A 21,733-nucleotide genomic window follows, 5' to 3' on the forward strand; every position below is an offset into this window, starting at 1 on the left:
TTTTCAGAGATATTCACTAAATTACCACTTTTATTATTTTGGCATAAAAAAATAAAATCGTCATTACTTTTTTGATCTTGTGGAGCTTGTTCAATAATGCCAATATCATTTTCTTGTTGTCCAGTTACTGTCTTTGTTGCTCCCTCCTATTACAAAAAACCGAAAAGCAACAACAAAAAAATCTTCAGAAAAAAATTGTATTTATTCACTCACTCACTCAATTTGTCAGACAAAACAAAACAAAAACATCCATTGTATCTATCAAATCACAGGCACTAACCTAGTAGAAGCAGAAAATACACACAGAAGATAAATTCTAGCTTACATTCAAGAAATGGTAGAGACATGTGAAAACAAATAAGAACAGAAAAACATAACTCACCAGTTCTACAATTTAAGTCAATAAAATACATAAGGGCATAAAGGAGAGAAAAATCAGTTTCACCTGAAAAGCACAGAAAATGCTGCCATAATGGGGCCATATTTGGAAGGACAGGCAAAGTGCAGAGTCAGGATACAAAGACTCTAGGTGCAACAGCATGTGCAAAATAATAAGGCATGAAACAACATGGCAACTGAGGGGTGCCAAAGTGATATGGTAAAACTAGAACACAGTCAGAGGAAATGAGTTGAAGAGAGAAAATGGGGCCAAACCATATAAGATATGTGTCGCGCTAGAATGTGTACTTAACCCTTCAGGTAATGGGTATCCGCTCAATATGTAGATGAGTTACATCATTACAAATATATTTTAGAAAGGTGACCCTTCCAGTGATGTAAAGATAGATGAACATGGGGAGATGGGGCAAAACTAGAAAGGAGTACTTCAAAATTATAGGTAGAGAGTTAATTACGGTAATAAGACATGGAAAATTATAAGAAGGTAGATAATACAAATTTTGGTGTGTGACTGGCTTGGTGACCTGGAGGAACGTTGAAGTGCAGGATGTGGGGTACGGTTAAAATGGAGGTTGAAGTGCTTGAGCATTTCATGGCTACTTCCTAGGTGTTATTTACTAGGATGGGGAAACCAGATGACTGAGTAGATTACAAAGAGTCAGAAAAGAGGCAGGAAAAGAATAAAAAAAAAAAAAAGATGCTTTCAGTTTGAGACCTCTAAGATTTGAGGCATCCAAGGGGCTTGGAACAAAGATCTGGATAAATACATTTGGAGTATGAGTAGATAATCTACATGAGGAAAATTACATAGTGATAAGGAAATAAATATTTATAAGATAGACTAAATGGGTAGAATTAAGCAACACAAATCTACACAGACTGTTGAAATTTTGAAAATGAAATTAAAGGAGAGAGAAAAACGTGGGATTAAGTTTCTCAGTCATATATTTCCAAATTTGTTTCAAGAATATAATTTTATTTATATATGTAAATATTTATTTCTGAAATATTATTGCAATATGCATCTTTGAATTGAATGAAAACATTTAAATCTACCAGATTCTGCAAAATGACCTATATAAAAACCTTGAAATTTTTAATTTTAGAAGAGAAATGCTTACCCATAGAATTATGAGGCATTTTTAAGTACTACTATAAAGTGAGATAGAAATGTGAAACCCTGCTTTAAAATTCACATGCTTTTCTTATGTTCCTGTAAACAATATAATACTAGCTCAAATTGCCTACTTATACCATATAGGATGGTAGTTTAAAATTGGAGAAAAGATCTCACATAAAGAAAATTAAGCAATAATTATTCAAGTTCAAGATTTAATAGTTTTTATGTATATCTATGATTGTCAAGCACAATTCAGTATTCACAGGAGAAGTGAAGAAAGAAACTAAAAAATTCAAATCAACAGGATTCCTGAGTTTTAGAAATAAACAAATGTATGTGCAAGGTTTGATAATTATGAAGACTAAAGTTAATAAGGCTTCCTGGAAATAATATAAAATATCCCCATTGCAAGAGATATTTTAAGAGTAAAAACAATTCTTCCGATGTTAAGTTTGTATACTCTGTTAACAATCTTCCCTCACATATGATTCTATGATAATAGGCACTTTACTTTTAAAAAATCCACAAATATTGAATACATTCATTTGTTGTGTGTATATAATACCACTACATACATACTATGAACAAAAGATATCAGAATATTTTTAGAGATTAATAATTTCTACATTTATTTCTTTGAGAGTGTTCTAGCTTAAAAGCGATTTTAAAAAAGTGATTAAAAATTTAAGAGACACAGAATAAGAACATTGTTCATATGATCAGAAAATGTAATTTTAATAACAAGCTTAAATAAAATGCTTATTTATTTATACTCTATTATCAAAAATATTCAAAACAGCTACCACGGTTACATCAAAGAGTAAGATAAATTAGTTAAATAACCTAAGAATATGTCAAACATTAAATTAGAAATCTTAAACCAGAAACCAAAGAGTCAAAAATTGATAATTCACAATAAGGCTGACAAGGCCTAAAACAGATTTCACTTTGCATTCTACATTAATATGACTAAATTAAATATAAAACGTAAAGTCAATAAAAGAAGTGAGAATTAAATTTTCGTTCCTTGTTTATAATTTTTTTTTTTTTTTTGAGACAGAGTCTGGCTCTGTTGCCCAGGCTGGAGTGCAGTGGTGCAATCTTGGCTTACTGCAAGCTCCACCGCCCGGGTTCATGCCATTCTCCTGCCTCAACCTCCCGAGTAGCTGAGACTACAGGTGCCCGCCACCACGCCTGGCTAATTTTTTTCTATTTCTTAGTGGAGACAGGGTTTCACCATGTTAGCCAGGATGGTCTCGATCTCCTGACCTCATTATCTGCCTGCCTTGGCCTCCCAAAGTGCTGGGATTACAGGTGTGAGCCACCGCGCCCGGCCATTTATAATTTTTTTTTTTGACACAGTATAAATGTACATGTTTGGGGGGTACATATTATCACTTAATACATTCACATAATCAAAACAGAATAATTGAGATATTAATCACCATAAGTATTTATCTTTCCTATATATTAGAAACATTCAAATTATTCTCTACTAGGTATTTTAAAGAGTACAATAAATTGCTCTTACCTATAGTTATTCTTATATTTTCTTTCAGCCTTTTATTAAAATCAGCTACAAGTCACTCAAAAACACCTGAGCCGTAATTTATTACCTGGCTATGTTTTCTAATTTTTTATTTTAAATCATTTATATAATATCTTTTATTCTAGAGCGTTCCTGCTCTCATTTAAACAACTTTTTTGTTCTTTTTTTAATAATAATCTGTGTCATCTTGACTCTCTCATGGAGTCTCTATGTTTATCTTACCCTTCTTCAATGAATTATTTCATTTCACCCCGTTCATGTAATTTATTATTATAGAAATATGATGGTATCCATTAGATTATTATTGTTCTTTTTTCTTTTTCTTTTTTTTTTTTTTTTTGAGATGGAGTCTCGTTCTGTCTCCCAGGCTAGAGTGGTGCAATCTCTGCTCACTGCAAGCTCCGCCTCCCAGACTCACGCCATTCTCCTGCCTCAGCCTCCTGAGTAGCTGGGACTACAGGCGCCCGCCACCACACCTGGTTAATTTTTTGTATTTTTGTAGAGACGGGGTTTCACCATGTTAGCCAGGATGGTCTCGATCTCCTGACCTCGTGATCTACCCACCTGGGCTTCCCAAGTCCTAGGATTACAGGCGTCAGCCACCGCACTCGGCCCCTAGATTATTTTTTTAACCAAAATAACCTAGGACAAAAATTTACCCTTACAAAGTTTATAATATTATAGAAATAATTAAAATTTAAAAAGTTAAATTACATGTTATATTTTGGAATATCTCTTCACAGTTGTATTAATTACCTCTTGTGTGGAAAAATGTGAGACTTTAGTTTTTAATAGTACCTTATTTAACTGGGTTTGCATTGAAATGGTATGGGTTGTTTCTCTTCTGTGTGGCAAAAAGCTAAGTATAAATAATTGTATAAATTCTGCTTCTTCCAAGAAACAGAGAAAGAAAGAGTAAATCATGGGGAAGGCAATGATTGATTAATGAAAATACTGTATAGCAACTAAATAGAAACCTGTAAATAAATATGCTGACAATGGAGACAGTGATGCCCTCTCAAAAGCAGACACTGAAAAAATGTATTCTGTGAGAAAAAAAGTCTGGGGTAAATCATTTTTAAAAAGGTGAAAGAGGGAGAAACAAACAAGAGACCTTACCAATCAAGTATAGCTTCAGTCATGAAAGAAAATGAAAAACAACTACTATAAGACATGTGATGAAATACATAAAATACAGACTTTTGTTCATAACATATTCCTATAATGCCGATCAGTATTTACACTATAATTAGTTATTTTGTTAATACCTGTGTAATAAAGATTTAAATTTTATTATTATATAAGAAGACACCAAATTAGTTAAACATGGTCGTCAGCCAATACCTAAAAGCGAGAATTTTCTTACTACAGAGAGAGAAAAAATTTAAAAAGGAATGTTTCATAAACTTTTCACCTGAAGAAAGTATTGGTAATAAGAATTTTAGAGTAACGTATTCCTTAAAAATATATGTTTAATAGAACATGACTTTCGGCCGGGCTCAGTGGCTCACGCTGTAATCCCAGCACTTTGGGAGGCCCAGGAGGACAAATCATGAGGTCAAGAGATTGAGACCATCCTGGTCAACAGGGTAAAATCCTGTCTCTACTAAAATTACAAAAATAAAGTGGGCGTGGTGGCACGTGCCTGTAGTACCAGCTACACAGGAGGCTAAGGCAGGAGAACTGCTCGAACCTGGAAGGTGGAGGAGGAAGTGAGCCGAGATCGTGCCACTGCACTCTAGCCTGCATGACAGAGGGAGACCCCGTTTCAAAAAAAAAAAAAGAGCATGAGTTGAGACTAAATTCATTAATTTTTTTTTTTTAATCTAAACTCCACTTGGAAGATACTGGAAAATACAGCGTAACCTTCTTTCTTTTTTACTACATGTCACTGATTGTCTTATTTAAGACATATTTTCTCAAGATAACTTACATGAATTTATGCATTCTAAATATTAAAAGACAATATAAATTTAAACCATATTTTAGAAATGAATTAGATTTAATTTTAAGATATATTATGCATATTATCTTACTTGTAACATTCCGTAACATAAAAATTCATTTGTCTGCTTATTTATTCACATTGAAAACCTCTTAAAATGCTTTTTATAGGCAAGACTGTATTCTGGGTACACAAGGATGCACGCAAGTATGTTTTCTAACTTGCGGTATCTCATAGTGATGCAAGAGCTTCAAAACAATTATGTAAACAACTAAATACAAAATCTTCTGAAATTGAAAATTTTCAAATGTGATCATAGATCCTAGAACAATATGTTTAAAAACTGCAATTTAAAAATTCTGAAATTAAAATCTTGCCATATGCTTATTAAGAGTCTCTAATTCCAGAACTGGTTGTTTAATTGGGGTAAAACCTGCGTTCTTCATTTAGATGAAGACTTTAAAGTATACTTTTAATTAAGTAACTTAGAAAACACACTGGCATCCCTTAATAATACAGATTCTGAGAAAGAGAATTTACATTTCTAAATTTCTACTATTATTTTTTAAATTAGAGATAAGGTCTCATTATGTTGCCCACACTGGTCTCAAACTCTTGGGCTCAAGCAATCCTCCTGCATCAGCCTCCTTGGTAGCTGGAACTACAGGCATGCACCACCATGCCCAAATAAATTTTCACAACTTCTAATATTATTTTGGTGTATTTAAAGAACCAAGAAGAGAAACTGAGACAAAGCTCTCTCCTATAAACTACGTAATATCAAAATAATAAGTGCAAAAAAACCTATATGCTATGTGGCACAGTTTTGGAACTGAACAGTATCAGAGAGATTCCTTGATTACTATAATAAGTAACGTGATCCATTAAAGACAAATTTAAGCATGAGGGTTTTTTTTTAAGTTACAATAGGATAATTTTAAAACTCACAGTAAGTACACTTATCCAAATAAAAATTTACCAGATTTTATATATTCTTTACTGTGGAAAAGTTTTTTCTAATATAATGTTCCTGTCACTATATATTCTCCAGCCCATTCCTTTTTTGGGCCCTCACAACCTCAAAGTATTTACCAAACATTTGTTATTTACTAAAGTAAAAAAAAAGTTTAAATCAACTACTCATATTTTATATAAAATGTTCTTATCTGACCAACTTTATATTGCCAACATGAAATAATGATACTTACAGCACTGCAAAACATGAAAAGTAAATACTATACAGAACTAGATTCCAACTGAGAAAATCAACTTCACAAGTGACCATTTTACCTTGGTAGCAAGATTAAAGTCTTCCTCAAGTTTTGTAGACTGTGAATTTTCAATAGTCTGTTTGCCAAAATGACTTTAGAGAAAAAAGATGTAACATAAATGAGCAAATTCACATATTTTAAAAATAAAATCTGCTAGTACATATCTTGGTGCTCACTTTAAAAAATGAAAACAAAAAGCAAAATCTGGGAAAAGATCAGTCCTCTGTATATTAAATCATGTTTCTTGGTAAAATTAAAATATGCCCTCTGTTTTTAAAAAATATCTTAGTTACATATTTTTGACTCTTCCTCCCCAACCTATAACATTCAATGAACACTCACTCTTAGCTTCATAAAAAATAGTGACAGCCAATATAATTGGCATACCCTGAATATAATTTGTCCTCACAAACTGTCCTCAATGATGAACTAGAAATCTACTTAATAACTGACATAACTTTTGATATCTAAACCGGAACAAACTTGATAACCTAAAATGAGGAAGAAAGACACAGTTACCATATCCCTTTTCCATTATCTATCTCTGATTCAAAGACTAATCTGTGTCACAGGAAAATGACATTCTTTGTTTCTCAGCAAAAAAAAACATTTAAGAATGCCTTGTTGCTTCCCTTCACCCTAAAACACTAGAGAGGGTGCCCTGAAATATTTGAAATGTTGAAAAGCTGAACCTACAAATGTAGGTTCAAATCACAAATGTATATTTCTTATTAGAAATATTTTTCTCAACAAAAAGTGAAACTGTAAAAATAATAAAATCTAACTACTTATTTCATACTTGTCCTTCCCTGTTCAGGGCTACAACAACTAGCAAAACCTTAAAAATCTTTGTACTTATTCCCAAGGAGAGAGACTGCTAGAAAAACTGAGTCCTGATAATTGGATTTCTCTAAGTACCGTATATACACAGAGAGAAAGATCTGGAAGTGGGTGCCACTATATATAGTGAAAGTGTCTCTCACTTCGACATCTTTCTTCTGCAGGGCTTCATGGCGGTCTCCAACCTTTAAATATTCAGCTCATCAAAGCACAGATCACTGAAAAGATAAATTCAATGACCAGCCAAGAAGCTCTGTATTTACCTGTTCCTGGAAAACAACTAAATGGAGTCTCAGTCAGTCATTCACCTCCCCCATAAGCATGTTACCAAAAACCCAATTGAAGCTCCCTGACTTATTTGCCAGCCAATCTTACCCCTGCTTTACATGTACATGGGTAGGACATTAGAGGCTTGGAAAAAGAGGCAAAGGGGAGGGGACACTTGCCCTGGGCCACAGATCTGTGTAATTCAGCAACCTTCAATCTCCTAGCATTCAAGGGGCTCTAAGCCTCTCCAGTGAGATTTGGGGTGAAAGAACAGAATAGCACATTTCTATCTGATCGTAGAGCCTTTTTTTTTTTTTTTTTTTTTTTTTTTTTACCCTTTCAACAGAAATCTTGAAGTTTGTCCATTCCTCCAATTAAACAAGCAAAAAAGCAGTGACCTATTCAGGACCTCTTTTGTACCATATTTAATATGCCTTTCTAGATAACTCCCAATGTCTACTGTGTTTGTTCTAATTTATCTTCATTAAACTTGTCATAAGATCCAACATTCTGATCTCTTTGGTAAAACCCTTACTCCTACCAATCCTGGGATTATTTCTCTTCAGACTTGGCCTTTCCCTGCTAATTCTCTTGTTACCTACTTCCACTGGGTTCTCCAGCTAATTCCATTCTTATCCTTTTCAATTTGTTTAATTCGACCCATTTCCTCTTCCTTTCTATTATTCAAACACTCACTTACATGGTGATATAAAAACAAGAGTAATGGGCTTTGAAATGAGTTTAAATATTACTTGTTACCTCCTATATTTAAATAGGTCACTTTGAGTTTCAGACTCTCCATCTGAACAACCATTTTTCCAGGATATTAAATACAGGTTGAAATATGAAAGTATTTTGATTAGTCTCCAAGAGTCCTTAAAATCCTAAAATTTCATGTACTTTTAATTTTACCTATAGAAAAATGGGGCTGGTAGAAAGCAATAAAATAATAGAAGAAAAGAACACCAAGGAAAGCAGAGAAGAAAGTAATCAGGAAAAGATCATAGAAAAGTCATGGAAGAAGAAAAAAAGACTCTAGCAAAAAAAAAGAAGAGTTCATGCAACTAGGCAGGGTACTGCTTTGAAGAAAAACTAAGCTGGGAAGTCAGTAAACCGAGAAATCTATAAGAAATAGCCTCTAAATATGATTAACATATTTCTACATAGATATTCTCCAATAAGAGTAAAATAATTCATCTATAGGACTTACCTGGTCTTGCTTATGAAACAAAAACCTATGTCTTGTCACCACAACTAAGTCAGATCTGCTCTAAAAACTTTGATGATAAAAACAAGGTACTGGTCTACCTCTTTAACTCTTAAACATGTTAGAACAAAGTCTTGGATTAACCAGTGTTCTAAGGGAAATCTCTAAAAAGAGTTAACATATGACAAAATGTGACCTTGTGAATTCATCCCATCTGAACCTGGACCTTGATCCTAATGATGCACAGGTATCCATCAATCTGTGCTGAGGGGCAAGAGAAGGGATTTGGGAGCAAGGTAGGCTGATGGCAAACTCAAGGGTCAGTTACTTTTTAGCTATGAAATCATAGACCAATTAATCAACCTCTCTGAACCACATTTGACTGACTACTACAAAGTAGGTGATAGTAGCACAGATGTTTTACAAAACTGTGTGATGACTATGTGAGATGATAAATATTAAGCACATAATATGTTGTCTAGCCCAGAGTAGAATACTCAACAGATAGTGATTTCTTTCCTCTATATGTTCTGAGTTAAAATATACGTTTTAAAAAACCATAAAGTCTTACCTGAATATAGACTCTACAGAACTCACATGCACTATTAAAGAGAAAAAGTAAAATACATTAAATCAACAAATATAGATAGAAAATACAGAATATTAAAAACATAAGAGGGCATGATGGCACATGCCTGTAATCCCAGCTACTTGGGAAGGTGAGGCAGGAGGATCACCGGAGGAGCCCAGGAGTCTGAAAGTAGCCTGGGAGACATCATGATACTTTAACTTAATTTAAAAGAATCATGCACACTTTCATGCATGATCCAGATATTGTATAAAAAAGCATAATACTCAGATGCTTTGTTATAAAGACTGAGATAATTTGATATACAGCATTCCTTTGGGACAATACATTAAGACTATAGTAAAATTATTATTAAGTATACTACTGGTAGAAAATTGATGCATTAAGAACTATTATTTCCCCTCCTTTATAGTTCTCAAATGAGAGGAAAAATCGAATTTAGCACAATTTGATATCTAAAAGTGAACTACAGTGTACAATAGCCATAATGCAAACAGAATCCTATAAGACTGACAGAAAATTGTATTATTAGCAGAATTAGTATAAGTGGACAGTGTCAAACTTAGAAAGTATAATTTCTAGACAAATGAACTCGGAGCAGTTAGAACAGAGGATACAGTAGTCTCTCTTGATCTGCTCTACTTATAGAAAGAAACAGACACACATGATTTCCCTCTGCTTTCACACCACAAACATCAAAACAGAAGACTTCTGCGACCAAATGTTTGGAGGATTTTCTCCACCAACAAGTAGGCAATCAATTCTGTAGCAGAAACCAGCTGGTTGTCCTCTATTCAATTCCAACACTATCTGTCTAGAAATAGTCTCAGATTCCACAGGTTGAAGGCTCAGTCTCACAAGACTGCCCTCCCATACCAATTGCAAATCTGTGTCTCTGAAACTTCTAACCAGCTGATTTCAAGTTGGGGTTCTCAAGACTCCCTCTTTGGGTTTGATTAACATGCTAGAGTGCCCCAAAGATGAAGGGAAACACATTTACCAGTTTATTATAAAGGGTATCACAAAGGAGACACATGAATAGATGCATATGGCAAGTTATGGGGGAAGGGGCATGGAGCTTCCATGCCCTCCCAGGGCACATCAGCCTCCAAATACTTCCATACATTCAGCTTTCTGGAAGGTCTTTGATCCCAGTCATTCTGGGTTCTTAAGAAAGCTTTATTACATAGGCATGAATGAAAAAATCTGCGGCCACTGGTAATTGACCTTATCTTCAGCTCCTGTCACCTCCTAGGAGGTTTAGGGATGGGGCTGAAAGTCCCAACACTCTAATCATGCCTTGTTCTTTTTTGTGACAAGCTCCTTTCCTGAAGCTATCTAGGGACTGTCAGTTATCACTCAATTATTAGCATACAAAGACATCACTTTGGAGATTCTAAACATTTTATGAGTTGTATGCCACAAAACAGTGTGGAAGACCAAACATATACTTCACAATATAATATTGAAGGTTTGGATTTCTGTGACTTCAGCTACTTGTGGCCAACTGTAGTCCAAAATATTAAATGGGGGATTCCAGAAATATACAAGTCATAAGTCTTAAATAGTGTGTCATTCTAAGGAATATGATGAAATATTAAGACACCCTGTTGCATCTCACCCAGGTCATGAGTCATCCCTTTGTATATGCTATCTGCCCATTAGTCATCAAAATGGTCTGTTCCTGAATCCCAACCATCAACACTATCATGGCTCAATGATCCAGGGTCACATAAAGCAGATGATCCTCCTTCTGATGTGTAGTCAGATAGCCAGAAATAATTAGTAGCCTAACACCACATGACAACTCCTACCTCATTCTCCTGACTTCATCTCATCACATAGGCATTATATCATCTCACAATTATCATATGAGTGAGAATGGTGAGTACAATACAAGACACTTTGAGAGACCACATTCACTTAACTTTGATTATAATATATTGTTATTGTTTTATTTTATTATGAGTTATTGTTAATCTCTTTCTGTGCCTAATTTATGAATTAAACTTTATCAGAAATATTCATGTATAGAAAAAATAGGAATGTATAAGGTTCCATACTATCCACAGTTTCAGACATTCACTGGGTGTCTTAGAAAATATCCCCTGTGTATAAGGGTGAATTACTGTACTGTGCACGTGTGTATGTGTGTGTGTGTGTGTGTGTGTGTGTGAGAGAGAGAGAGAGAGAGAGACAGAGAGAGAGAGAGACAACACAGATCTCCACTCTCCACAAGAAACACATAAAAAAACAGCACTTTTCCTCACACATGACCCTTAGCTTTTGACAATTCTGGAAAAATGCTGGCACATGTACTCTCCAGTCTAGACAATTTTCCAGACCCTGTGTATGTTGGCTGCTTCAGTTACAAAAAGTTAGGTAGGATCATGGGAAATTTCTTCTTGGACACCAGAAACATTAACCACATCAATAGTACACTTAAGAACTCTAAAAGAATTCTTTTGAACAGATTACCACTGAAAAACTTGTAAGTTAAATCCAATTGACTTTTCAGTAATCTCATGAAATTCTCACATTTAAAAGAAATTTGCAACATCACTTTCTCTGACTGCTCTCCTACTTTTCATTAGCCACTGCTCAGTCACCTTTACCAAGTCCTTTGACTCTGTAAAATGTTGATAGTCCCAGGGTTTTGTCAATGGCTTTCTTCTTATTCTACATCTTCTGCATAATGGATAAGCTCATTGAGATCTATGGCTTTGCCTAATAATTGTAATAAAATTATTCTAGGCCTGCATCTCCAACCATAGTACTATCTCCAGCTACAAACACCTATAATCCAATTACTTATTGAAAATATCCCACATAAATGTTTCATTAAACTCAATATGTAAAGAAAACTTCGGTCTGTTCCATGACTGTTTGCACTTCTCTGTTGACCTGACAGTTTCCTACTCCTTCCCCATGAGCATTGTAAATGCTAATGCACAATGTGGAAACTTATGAATGACCTGAGATTTTTTTCTGTCCCCTAGCTTTTTAAACTCAATAATCAGTAAATCATATTAACTATACCTATTTTCTGCCTTTGCTTAATCTTTCCATTGCCACTGGAAATACAAACTTATTTTATATTTATATTTCCTAGTCAGAAATGGCCCCTTAACTGATGGCTTTCACAGGGAAAAAGAAACCCTACTTGTCAGGGATCAGAAAAAGTGATTAGAAAAATATTTATAAAGATAGTTACAGGAAATAGACACAAACCTTCTTGGAAGGCCGTGGTTAGAGGTTTGCACAACTTCAGTAAATGATTTGGCTGAAAGCAGCCTAATCCTCTTTACTGTGAGTGGACAGCAATGGAGCAAATAACTAGGGAATGTGGAGGAGTTTATCTAAATAGCTTGTTTACTCATATGGTCCTAAGACCAAACTTTGATCATCCGAGGGTGCATGATTGCTTTGTACTGGGGGGTCAGCAGTGTTAATTACCCTCTAGTGGTGTTGACTTGAGACCTTTGTCTCAAGGAATTCATGGTTATGGAATTCCAAATTCAGCTTACCAAATGGTTTTTAGACAAAGTTTTATTGGAATACAGTCATGCCTATTTCCTCACACATTATCTATGACTGCTTTCATCCTACAATGATAGAGTTGAAAAGCCGTGATAGGGACCACATCACCTAACATATTTCCTATTTGGCCCTTTACAGGAAAGGTTTGCCAATCTCTGGTTTATACCATGACCAGAATGCCCTGATACTTAATCTAATCTTGTGACTCCCCTACTCAAACATTTCCAATGCATCTCTGCAGAAAATATTGCTGGCTTCCTATACGTAGCCATTATTTATTCTTTCTTGCTACAGAAACACAAGTATATTCATATATTTATTATTCCATTACCCCCATCTCATCTACAAAATGAGAAACCATTATTCTAAGCTAATCACAGTAAAAACATTTGCATTTCTAGTGACTGGTTTACAAATGAGTATGTGTACTAGGGAGGCTGAGGCAGGAGAATTGCTTGAGTGCAGGAGGCGGAGGTGGTAGTGAGCCGAGATCATGCCATTGCACTCCAGCCTGGGTGACAGAGTGAGACTGTCTCCAAAAACATAAATACTTAAAATGCATTCCTGTGTTTTAAATATTTAACTATTTAAGTCAGGTTAAAGCAAAAAGCAAACATGCAAAACTAAAATGTAAGACCGTTTCATCATTAAGGATACGTTTTTCATTTGACATCCATGAAGTGTATATCTGGTTTTAAAAAGCAAATTTAACTTCTGATCTCAGCATCCCTAAAGTTCACATTTCATGCAGAGGGTCCAACAAACTCGAATCATACTTTGGGAAGTCCCCATTTTCACTCATGTTTAGAAGTGTACCCTGGATCATTTCAGATCTAACATGTTGTAATACCATAGCTCCAATAATCTGTGGGTCACAGTTCGAATTGTTAGTGGAATGTATGATTGCACAAGGAAATACTTTAAATATTTTAGTTTTAATTTCTAATAACTAAAAAAAATAGATAAAACTAACTTAAAGACTCTGAAATCTGCATGTTTTCATTTTTATTATTAATCAGCATGAAATTGTGTAATTAACTATGGTGCAGTCATACAATGGAATTTTATAAAGAACCTAATATTAAAAAACACAGTTAATTGTGTCCATTATGGATGTCTCTAAAAATTATAATGCTGATCAAAAAAGAACATTGCTGAACATGACACTGTACAACCATGTACGCATTGGAAGTTGAAAAAAAACTATATATTAAATATGACCACGTACACGTGTTGTAAAATGTTTAAACATGCATAAGAATAGTTTTCAAAACTGGTTTAGAATACTGGTTACTTCTAGGCAATAAATGGTAGTTGTGTAAAAAGACTCTAAAGCCAAATGCTTCAGAATCACAGTTATATGAAAAAGTGTGTTTATCAAATATTCATAAAGAAATGATTAATTATTTTCCTCATCTTTACAAGGTAAAGGTACCACTCACAAAAACAGACACACACAGGCACCCACACAGACACACACACACACAAAGAGTTCAGTAATCAGAGTTACTGATTTTCTTAGGATTCTCAAAGTGACAACACTGAAATGAGGTAATTAATGCTAAAACACAATTGTTATATCAGTAAAATAAATGTTCCCCAAAGTAAACTGTGGAATTTGAATTAAGCTTAGAAGAACTAAAAAAAAAAAAAAAAAAAAAAAAAAAAAAAGTAGAGTTTCAAAATTCACCTTCTTAAATCTTTAATACAAATTCAAAATAGAAAACATTACAGTTTCAGGATACAAAAGTAGAAAAAACTGAGATTAAGGCAACATTTTTAAAAAAATACTATTGAAAATTACTGTTCTTGTAATATCAGTTTTTCAAACATAAATATCATTATTGCCATTATTTAGATCAAATCTTTTCATCAAAGTTGAAAAAAATAAAGCATTAGGGATAGAAAGACTATCAAAATATCCAATATTGAAATATTCATCTTTTCATAGTTAAATTGAAAAATTTACCCGGTCTCAACGTTTGTTCATTCTTCCATTCGAAGGCTTCATTTGGAACAGAGTTTTGCATGTCAACAGCAGGCTAAATGGGTTCGGAAGCAAAACGATTAATAAAGAATGTATACTTCACAAAATACATAGTTAATAAGTCATTCAAAATGAAATTATAAAATTCAATACCTTAAAGTCAGAGGGCTTTTCAGGAAACTCTAAAAAGCAAAAGAGATTTATTATCAATCATAGGTAAATATGACAAAACCAACCACAAATGAATGCAATGACAGTATCTAATTGAGTCCTCTTGCTCAGCTTTGAGAATGATTCCTTTAGGTTTAGGGGGCTTTTCTTTTGGTTTCTTTCTTTAGGATACTCACATGACAGAAATACACTGAAGAAAATATAAATAGAGGTTTCACAGATCATGCAGTTAAGACTTCAAAAGCGAGATTGTGTTTCACGTGTAAAAAGAGTTGATATAAGAAAATAAATGTCAAAGCTGAACATGGAATGCTACACCATATACTAAAAGAAACACATTAGAATCATTTATATTATTCTATTCATCATGTTCTTTAATGTGGCCTATCTTTGGAAAGGTATATAGTTACGATGAGAGTTCAGTTGAATTTAGAATTGACATCTCATCAGTGAAGTGCCATGAATTGATCAGCTTGGATAAATACTTAGGTCATTATACTAAATATAAACATTCATTGTTTTCCATAACCATATGGTGTAATCATATGCCTATATTTCTGTATCCTCTAGTGTATCCATCTGAATGCTTCTTGATCCATTCATGCAAGAAGATGTATAAAACTCATCATGGAAATAATTTACAATAAGCTTTCAATATTGATATATTTATATATAAATTAACTGCAAGAGATATATTAAACATAAATAACTTTTATATTGTTAAGTCACCACAGTATTTATTTTAAAAAGCAATCTTATTATTCAAGTATAAATTCAGTATATTTTTAGTTCCTATAAATCGTCTGATTTTGTGTATCGTTAGTCTATAATAAATTTTTGTGGAATGGCAATTTTATCAAAACAACTTTTTTTTTTTTTTTTTTTTTTTTTTTTTTTTTTTTTTTTTTTTTTGAGACAGAATCTCGCTTTGTCACCCAGGCTGCAGTGCAGTGGTGCGATCTCGGCTCACTGCAAGCTCCAGCTCCCGGGTTCAGGCTATTCTCCTGCCTCAGCCTCCCGAGTAGCTGGAACTACAGGCACCTGCCACCACGCCTGGCTAATTTTTTGTACTTTTAGTAGACATGGGGTTTCACCATATTAGCCAGGATGGTCTCCATTTGCTGACCTCGTGATCCGCCCACCTCACCCTCCCAAAGTGCTGGGATTACAGGCATAAGCCACTGCACCTGGCCAAAACAACTCATTTTCTTAAAAATAAAGCCAATGTTCTTACTTTCAAATATATTTCCTTTGAATAGATAACATCAACTAAATATATATTTGTCATGAGTGATTGTAATAGCGAAACCTAGTGAGACCAAGATATTCTAAGAAGTGAGGAAAGTCAGAAAATAAGGAAGAGAAAAGGACTATAAAAGGGAATGAAGACTAAGGAAGACAGAGTACAGGGAGTTTATGAAGGAACAAGAAGCAGAGCTATAATTTTCTGACCAGTTTTGGTACTGGAGGATCATTTTATATTCTTGCCATCTTTCTAACCATGATCTATCTTTTCTTAAAAAAGTGTTTTATTTTGCCACCTCCATTATATAAACCTGCTTCTTATTCCTTCATGAACTCCCTGTACTCTCTCTGTCTTCCTTAGTCTTCATTCCCTTTTTACTCCTTTTCTCTTACTTATTTCCAGACTTTCCTCACTTCTTAGAGTATCTTGGTTTCAAAAAATAATTCAGTTCATTTTGTGTACTCTATATATATCCTATTGCCAAAACCTGAAAATATATACAACTTATCATCATTTTACTCATCTCTTTTCAATGTTATGTATTTAGTGGGTAATTTTATCTGACTATGAGCATATATCTTTCTTCATGCATTTAGACAAACATATGGTTAAATGACTTTTCAAATAAAAAATGGTTCTTACCTTCTACTTCTCTATTTACATGCTTCATTACACTTTGATCAACAGACTCAGGTATATACACTTGAACTTTTGTAGAACTCTCAAAGAGACTCTGTTAAAAGTAATATCAATAGATAATTTTGAATTTAAAATCAAAAGAAGCATCAAAATTCCTAATTAAAATATTTTTTAAACTCAATTTCTGATTTCAAAGGCAATTTGATTTAAGGATAGGCACATATTGAAAATCACAACATTTTGATAGAAAACCTCACACATGCTATATCTAGATCAAAGTTTATCTGTTATCTTCATGTGGCTATTGACTTGGATACTGAGCATGAAAAATAAGCAACATTGACAGAACTTTTCACTCATCTGTATATTTCAAAAAGTAGCTCACTTAAAAATATCTTACTTTATCTTCCTCACCAAAAATCAAGAAGGCACATCAAACAAAGTACAACACTTGCTACCTGAAATAACACATGTTGGGGTTCAATCAGGCTGGTGGGAAAAATATTAGATAGAGATAGTTATATAAATAGACACAAATCTTCTTGAAAGGCCGAGAAGTTTGTATAACTTTGGTAATATATATGGTTGAAGGCAACTTGATCTTTACCTTTAAACAAATTAAAGTAGTCATAAAGGAAGGCAGAGTAGTTTACCTAGCTAGCTTGTTTACTCATATAATCTTAAGACTAACTTTTGATGTACCACAGGCGCTTAAGGGCTTTTTACTCGAGAAGTCCACAATGTCAATCACCCTCTAATGGTGTTGACTCAAGCTTTTGTTAATTAATCTTACTGAATGATTGTGAGTCTGACTAGCTGATCAGGGCCATAGTGGCAACTGTTTACAGAACTCAGCAGGAAGTCTGTAAGCCACTTGGACACCCTCAGCTGGACTGACAGAGCAGAATATCTGTGTGTCAATGTACTTTATTCATCTGTCGCCGGGTCAGAGGTCTGCAAGGGACAGACTCCCTGAATCGGTGCCCCCTCCAGAGGAGTGCTGCTGCAAATACATACTGTATTAAACATTGAAAATACTCATGATTATAGAATTACTTAGTGTTAAAAATGATGCATGGCATGAAGACAATGTTAAGAATAAGTCATATAAAGTATACTCAGAGCATTGTAGAAGTCGCTTTATTTAGGTAAACGGGGAGTTAAAATAATCAAAATGTTTTTGATAAAATGTCTGCTGATAGAAAAAGTACTTGAATAAAATGAAAAAGTACTAAGGAAAACTTATATGTATCTTATGTTTAAATGACAGCAGACAAGTATTAGAAAGTCTTTTTTTGTCTATGGACAAATTAGATAAAGTCAACTTGTCTATTGACATCTCATTTCTGTTACCACTGTGCAGCAGGGGCTTGGATCTAAGAGGTCAGTCACTTCCTGTGTCTTTCCACAGTTGTGACCTTGGACTACATCATTATTATTTGGTAATTATGTTGCATAAGCATGGCTACCACAAACAGACTCAAAGAGGTCTATTTGTAAAAATAATTTCTACTTTTTAAAACACTCAAACAAATTGTTATTATAGTCCCACTGGTTTCCTATTCTTTATGCATTGTTTCCTCCTGAAATGTTCCTTCAGGTTTATACTGGACAATACAGATATGTCAATAATTTCAAATCCAAAGCATTATCTTTTATGTTTCAAGTTGTACAAAGCCACAGCTTAAACTGGTTTTCTATGAATCCAATTAGAACTTTTGTATGTCTAGATATACTACCGAATCATATATTTGCCCAAAGGTGGACTCAGAGTAATTCTTTAGCTTTTGGTCAAATTTCACCTCAGAACTCATGTGAATTACTTGTGAATTCTAAGCCTTATTTTTTACACTATACTACACAGTTGTCTGAAACTAATTCTGAAAATTATCAGAATTTCACTACCAAGCAGTAATCTACTTAGCACATAGATATTTAAATATTTCTTTTTTTGGAGACACAGTCTCACTCTATCACCCAGACTGGAGTACAATGGCCCGATCTGAGTGCAATGGCACGATCTCAGCTCACTGCAACAGCCATCTCCCAGGTTCAAGTGATTCTCCTGCCTCAGCTTCCCAAGTAGCTGGGATTAGAGGTGTGTGCCACCACACCCAACTAATTTTGTATTTTTAGTATAGACAGGGCTTCACCATATTAGCCAGGCTGGTCTCGAACTCCTGACCTCAGGTGATCCTCCCAACTCGGGCCTCCCAAAGTGCTGGGATTACAGGCATGAGTCATCATGCCCAGCCAAGAATGTTTTTAGAAAAATCAGAATTTCTCTTGAGCATATGCAGTGGTAAGAAAACCAAGTCAAAGCCTCTGACTTTATATTTTCACATCACTCAGTATTAATATTCTTAGAGAATAATAACATCAATAATACACAGTACCTCAGAATCACAAGAATTTTCTTCATCTTCCTCTTGTTTGGATTCTGTTGGGAACCTCTGATCTATAAAAGGTTAATCACAGACACATTCATGAGAACATTTCTTCTTATAAAATTTTAAAACATATACAAATCTATTTTCATTCATGAATCTGTGGACTTTCTTCTGTAGCCTGTATATTCTATCGGTGGATAACCACCACCACTTCTATAGTCAATTGGTTAGAGTTGCAATCTTAAAATCTAAAAATCAACTTTATACTCATTAGAATGCAAATAAAATAAAAATTTGATTAGTTTGTATTAATTATTTCTTCACAAAAGTCATATCCTCTTCTCCCGTGAAACACACTATGTCAGAGATTTGCTATTCATTCAGGTAACTTTAATTACCTATCATCTCTCATTACTTTCTAAGTTTTTGTTTTTTACTATTACTTAGTTTTATTGACTAAGCAATCTTTATTACATAGTTCTTCAAAAAAATTATTTATCAATAAATAAGAGTCTGCAAAATACTAACTTTTTGATATTAGCAAAATATATATCCAACCCTTTTAAATTTCAATATGCCATGACAGTATATTTGGTGTGTATATGTTTTAGATAAATAAGCTTAAAGAACTTGTACTGCATATAAATTAAAAACTGCTTTAATTACAATGAGATAGTCTTTCCTTAATGCAACAATATCTTCACAATCAACTTGTGCCTCCTTGGAGAAACATTACAAATTTATAGGAAAAATGATTGCCTTAAGTAACCTAAATTTCCCACATTTCTTAGAATTAAATCAAGGTCCATGCAAGACCCAAGGAATACTGAGCACCATGAGGCAGAACACGAATATATAACAGAAATATTCTAAACGCATCTGAAGTGAATTCACTCAAATTTCCTAGTTAGACATGGCCCCTTAACTGATGGCTTTCACAGGGAAAAAGAAACTCTACCAATTACTATTGTATTTTTTAAGTTAAAAAAATTCAGTAAAAGAAACCAAAGTAAAATAATGGCAAAGAAAGACCTACATGTTTAAATGTGTAAATTGAGCTTCTGAACTTGATTCTTTTTACCCTGAATGGGTCAAACTTTCATAATAGATTGATACTAGGCCACAGATTGGTGACAAAAAAAAAAAAAAAAAAAAAAAAAGGACTATAGCATGAACTACTACAAAAGCTTCATCTTTAAATCTTTTTATGTAATTACCCTCCATCTTTCTTCTATATGAAGGGCCAGCAAACTATAGGCCGCAGGCCAAATTCAGCTTACCAAACAGTTTTCTATACAAAGTTTTATTGGAGTACAATCTTGCCTATTTGCTCATACATTATCTATGACTGCTTTCACCCTACAATACAGACTTCGATAGCTGTTATAGAGACCACATGGCCTAGCATTTTTTTTTTTTTTTTTTTGAGATGGAATATTGCTCTGTCACCCAGGCTAGAGTGTAGTGGTGCGATCTCAGCTCCCTGAAACCTCTGCCTCCTGGGCTCAAGTGATTCTCCTGCCTCAGCCTCCCAAGTAGCTGGGATTACAGGTGCACACCACCATGCCTGGCTACTTTTTGTATTTTTAGTAGAGACGGTGTTTCAACATGTTGGCCAGGCTGTTCTCGAACTCCTGACTTCATGATCTACGTGCCTCAGCCTCCCAAAGTGCTGGGATTACAGGCTTGAGCCACCGTGCCCAGCAGCCTAACATATTCCCTATCTGGCACTTTACAGGAAAAGTTTGCCAATCTCTGCCTTATACCATATCCAGTATGCCCTGATACTCAAATCTAATCTTGTGACTCCCCTGCTCAAACTTTTTCAATGAATCCCTGCAGAAAACATTGCTGACTTCCTACGCATAGACATTATTTATTCTTTCTTGCTGCAGAAACACAAGTTTCTTTAGATGTTCAGTATTCCATTACCCCAATCCCATCTCAAAAAGAGAAATTATTATTCTAAGCTAATCACAGTAATTACATTTGCTTTCCTAGTGACTGGTTTAGATATAAGCATGTGGTATAATCCAGCCAATAAAATGTTACAGGAAGATTACTGCAAGCTTCCAAGTTTTCTCCCTCTTTAAAAGAAACATGTGAACAAAAGCAACCCTTCCAGCTTTTAAATATTGTCTTGAGAGAGCATGATTACTGGAGCTGTTGCTAATTAACCAACCAAAAGTGGGATCCCAGCTGGGCACAGTGGCTCACACCTGAATTCCCAGCACTTTTGGAGGCCAAGGCGGGCATATCAGCAGGTCACAAGTTTGAGTCTGGCCAATATAGTGAAACCCCATCTCTACTAAAAATACAAAAAAATTATCCAGGTGTGGTGGCAGGCACCTGTAATCCTAGCTACTTGGGAGGCTGAGGCAGGATAATCGCATGAAGCCAGGAGGCGGAGGTTGTAGTCAGCCGAGATTGCTTGCGCCATTGCACCCCAACTCAGGCGACAGTTTGAGACTCTGTCTCACAAAAAAAAAAAAAAAAAAAAAAAAAAAAAAAAAAAAAAAAAAAAAAAAAAACAGACAGTGAGATCCTATGATATCCCTGTACCACCAAAACAA

The 21,733-nt window shown here is 34.4% G+C and overlaps 1 protein-coding gene across 1 annotated transcript in view; it reads right to left on the reverse strand.

Annotated features, from left to right (window-relative positions):
• Positions 1-21,733, reverse strand: part of LOC105463240 (ankyrin repeat domain-containing protein 30B-like) — a 256,388-nt gene that overhangs the window by 215,887 nt on the left and 18,768 nt on the right. The window contains exons 8-14 of the mRNA XM_071068724.1: positions 19,167-19,228; positions 16,774-16,864; positions 14,868-14,896; positions 14,697-14,769; positions 9,170-9,200; positions 6,304-6,376; positions 68-146 (exon numbers count right to left, since the gene is read on the reverse strand). Of these exons, the coding sequence (XP_070924825.1) occupies positions 68-146; positions 6,304-6,376; positions 9,170-9,200; positions 14,697-14,769; positions 14,868-14,896; positions 16,774-16,864; positions 19,167-19,228 (438 nt within the window). The remainder of the gene's footprint in view (positions 1-67; positions 147-6,303; positions 6,377-9,169; positions 9,201-14,696; positions 14,770-14,867; positions 14,897-16,773; positions 16,865-19,166; positions 19,229-21,733) is intronic.

This window comes from Macaca nemestrina, chromosome 9 (assembly GCF_043159975.1).
Source record: "Macaca nemestrina isolate mMacNem1 chromosome 9, mMacNem.hap1, whole genome shotgun sequence".
Classification (NCBI taxonomy): Eukaryota; Metazoa; Chordata; class Mammalia; order Primates; family Cercopithecidae; genus Macaca; species Macaca nemestrina.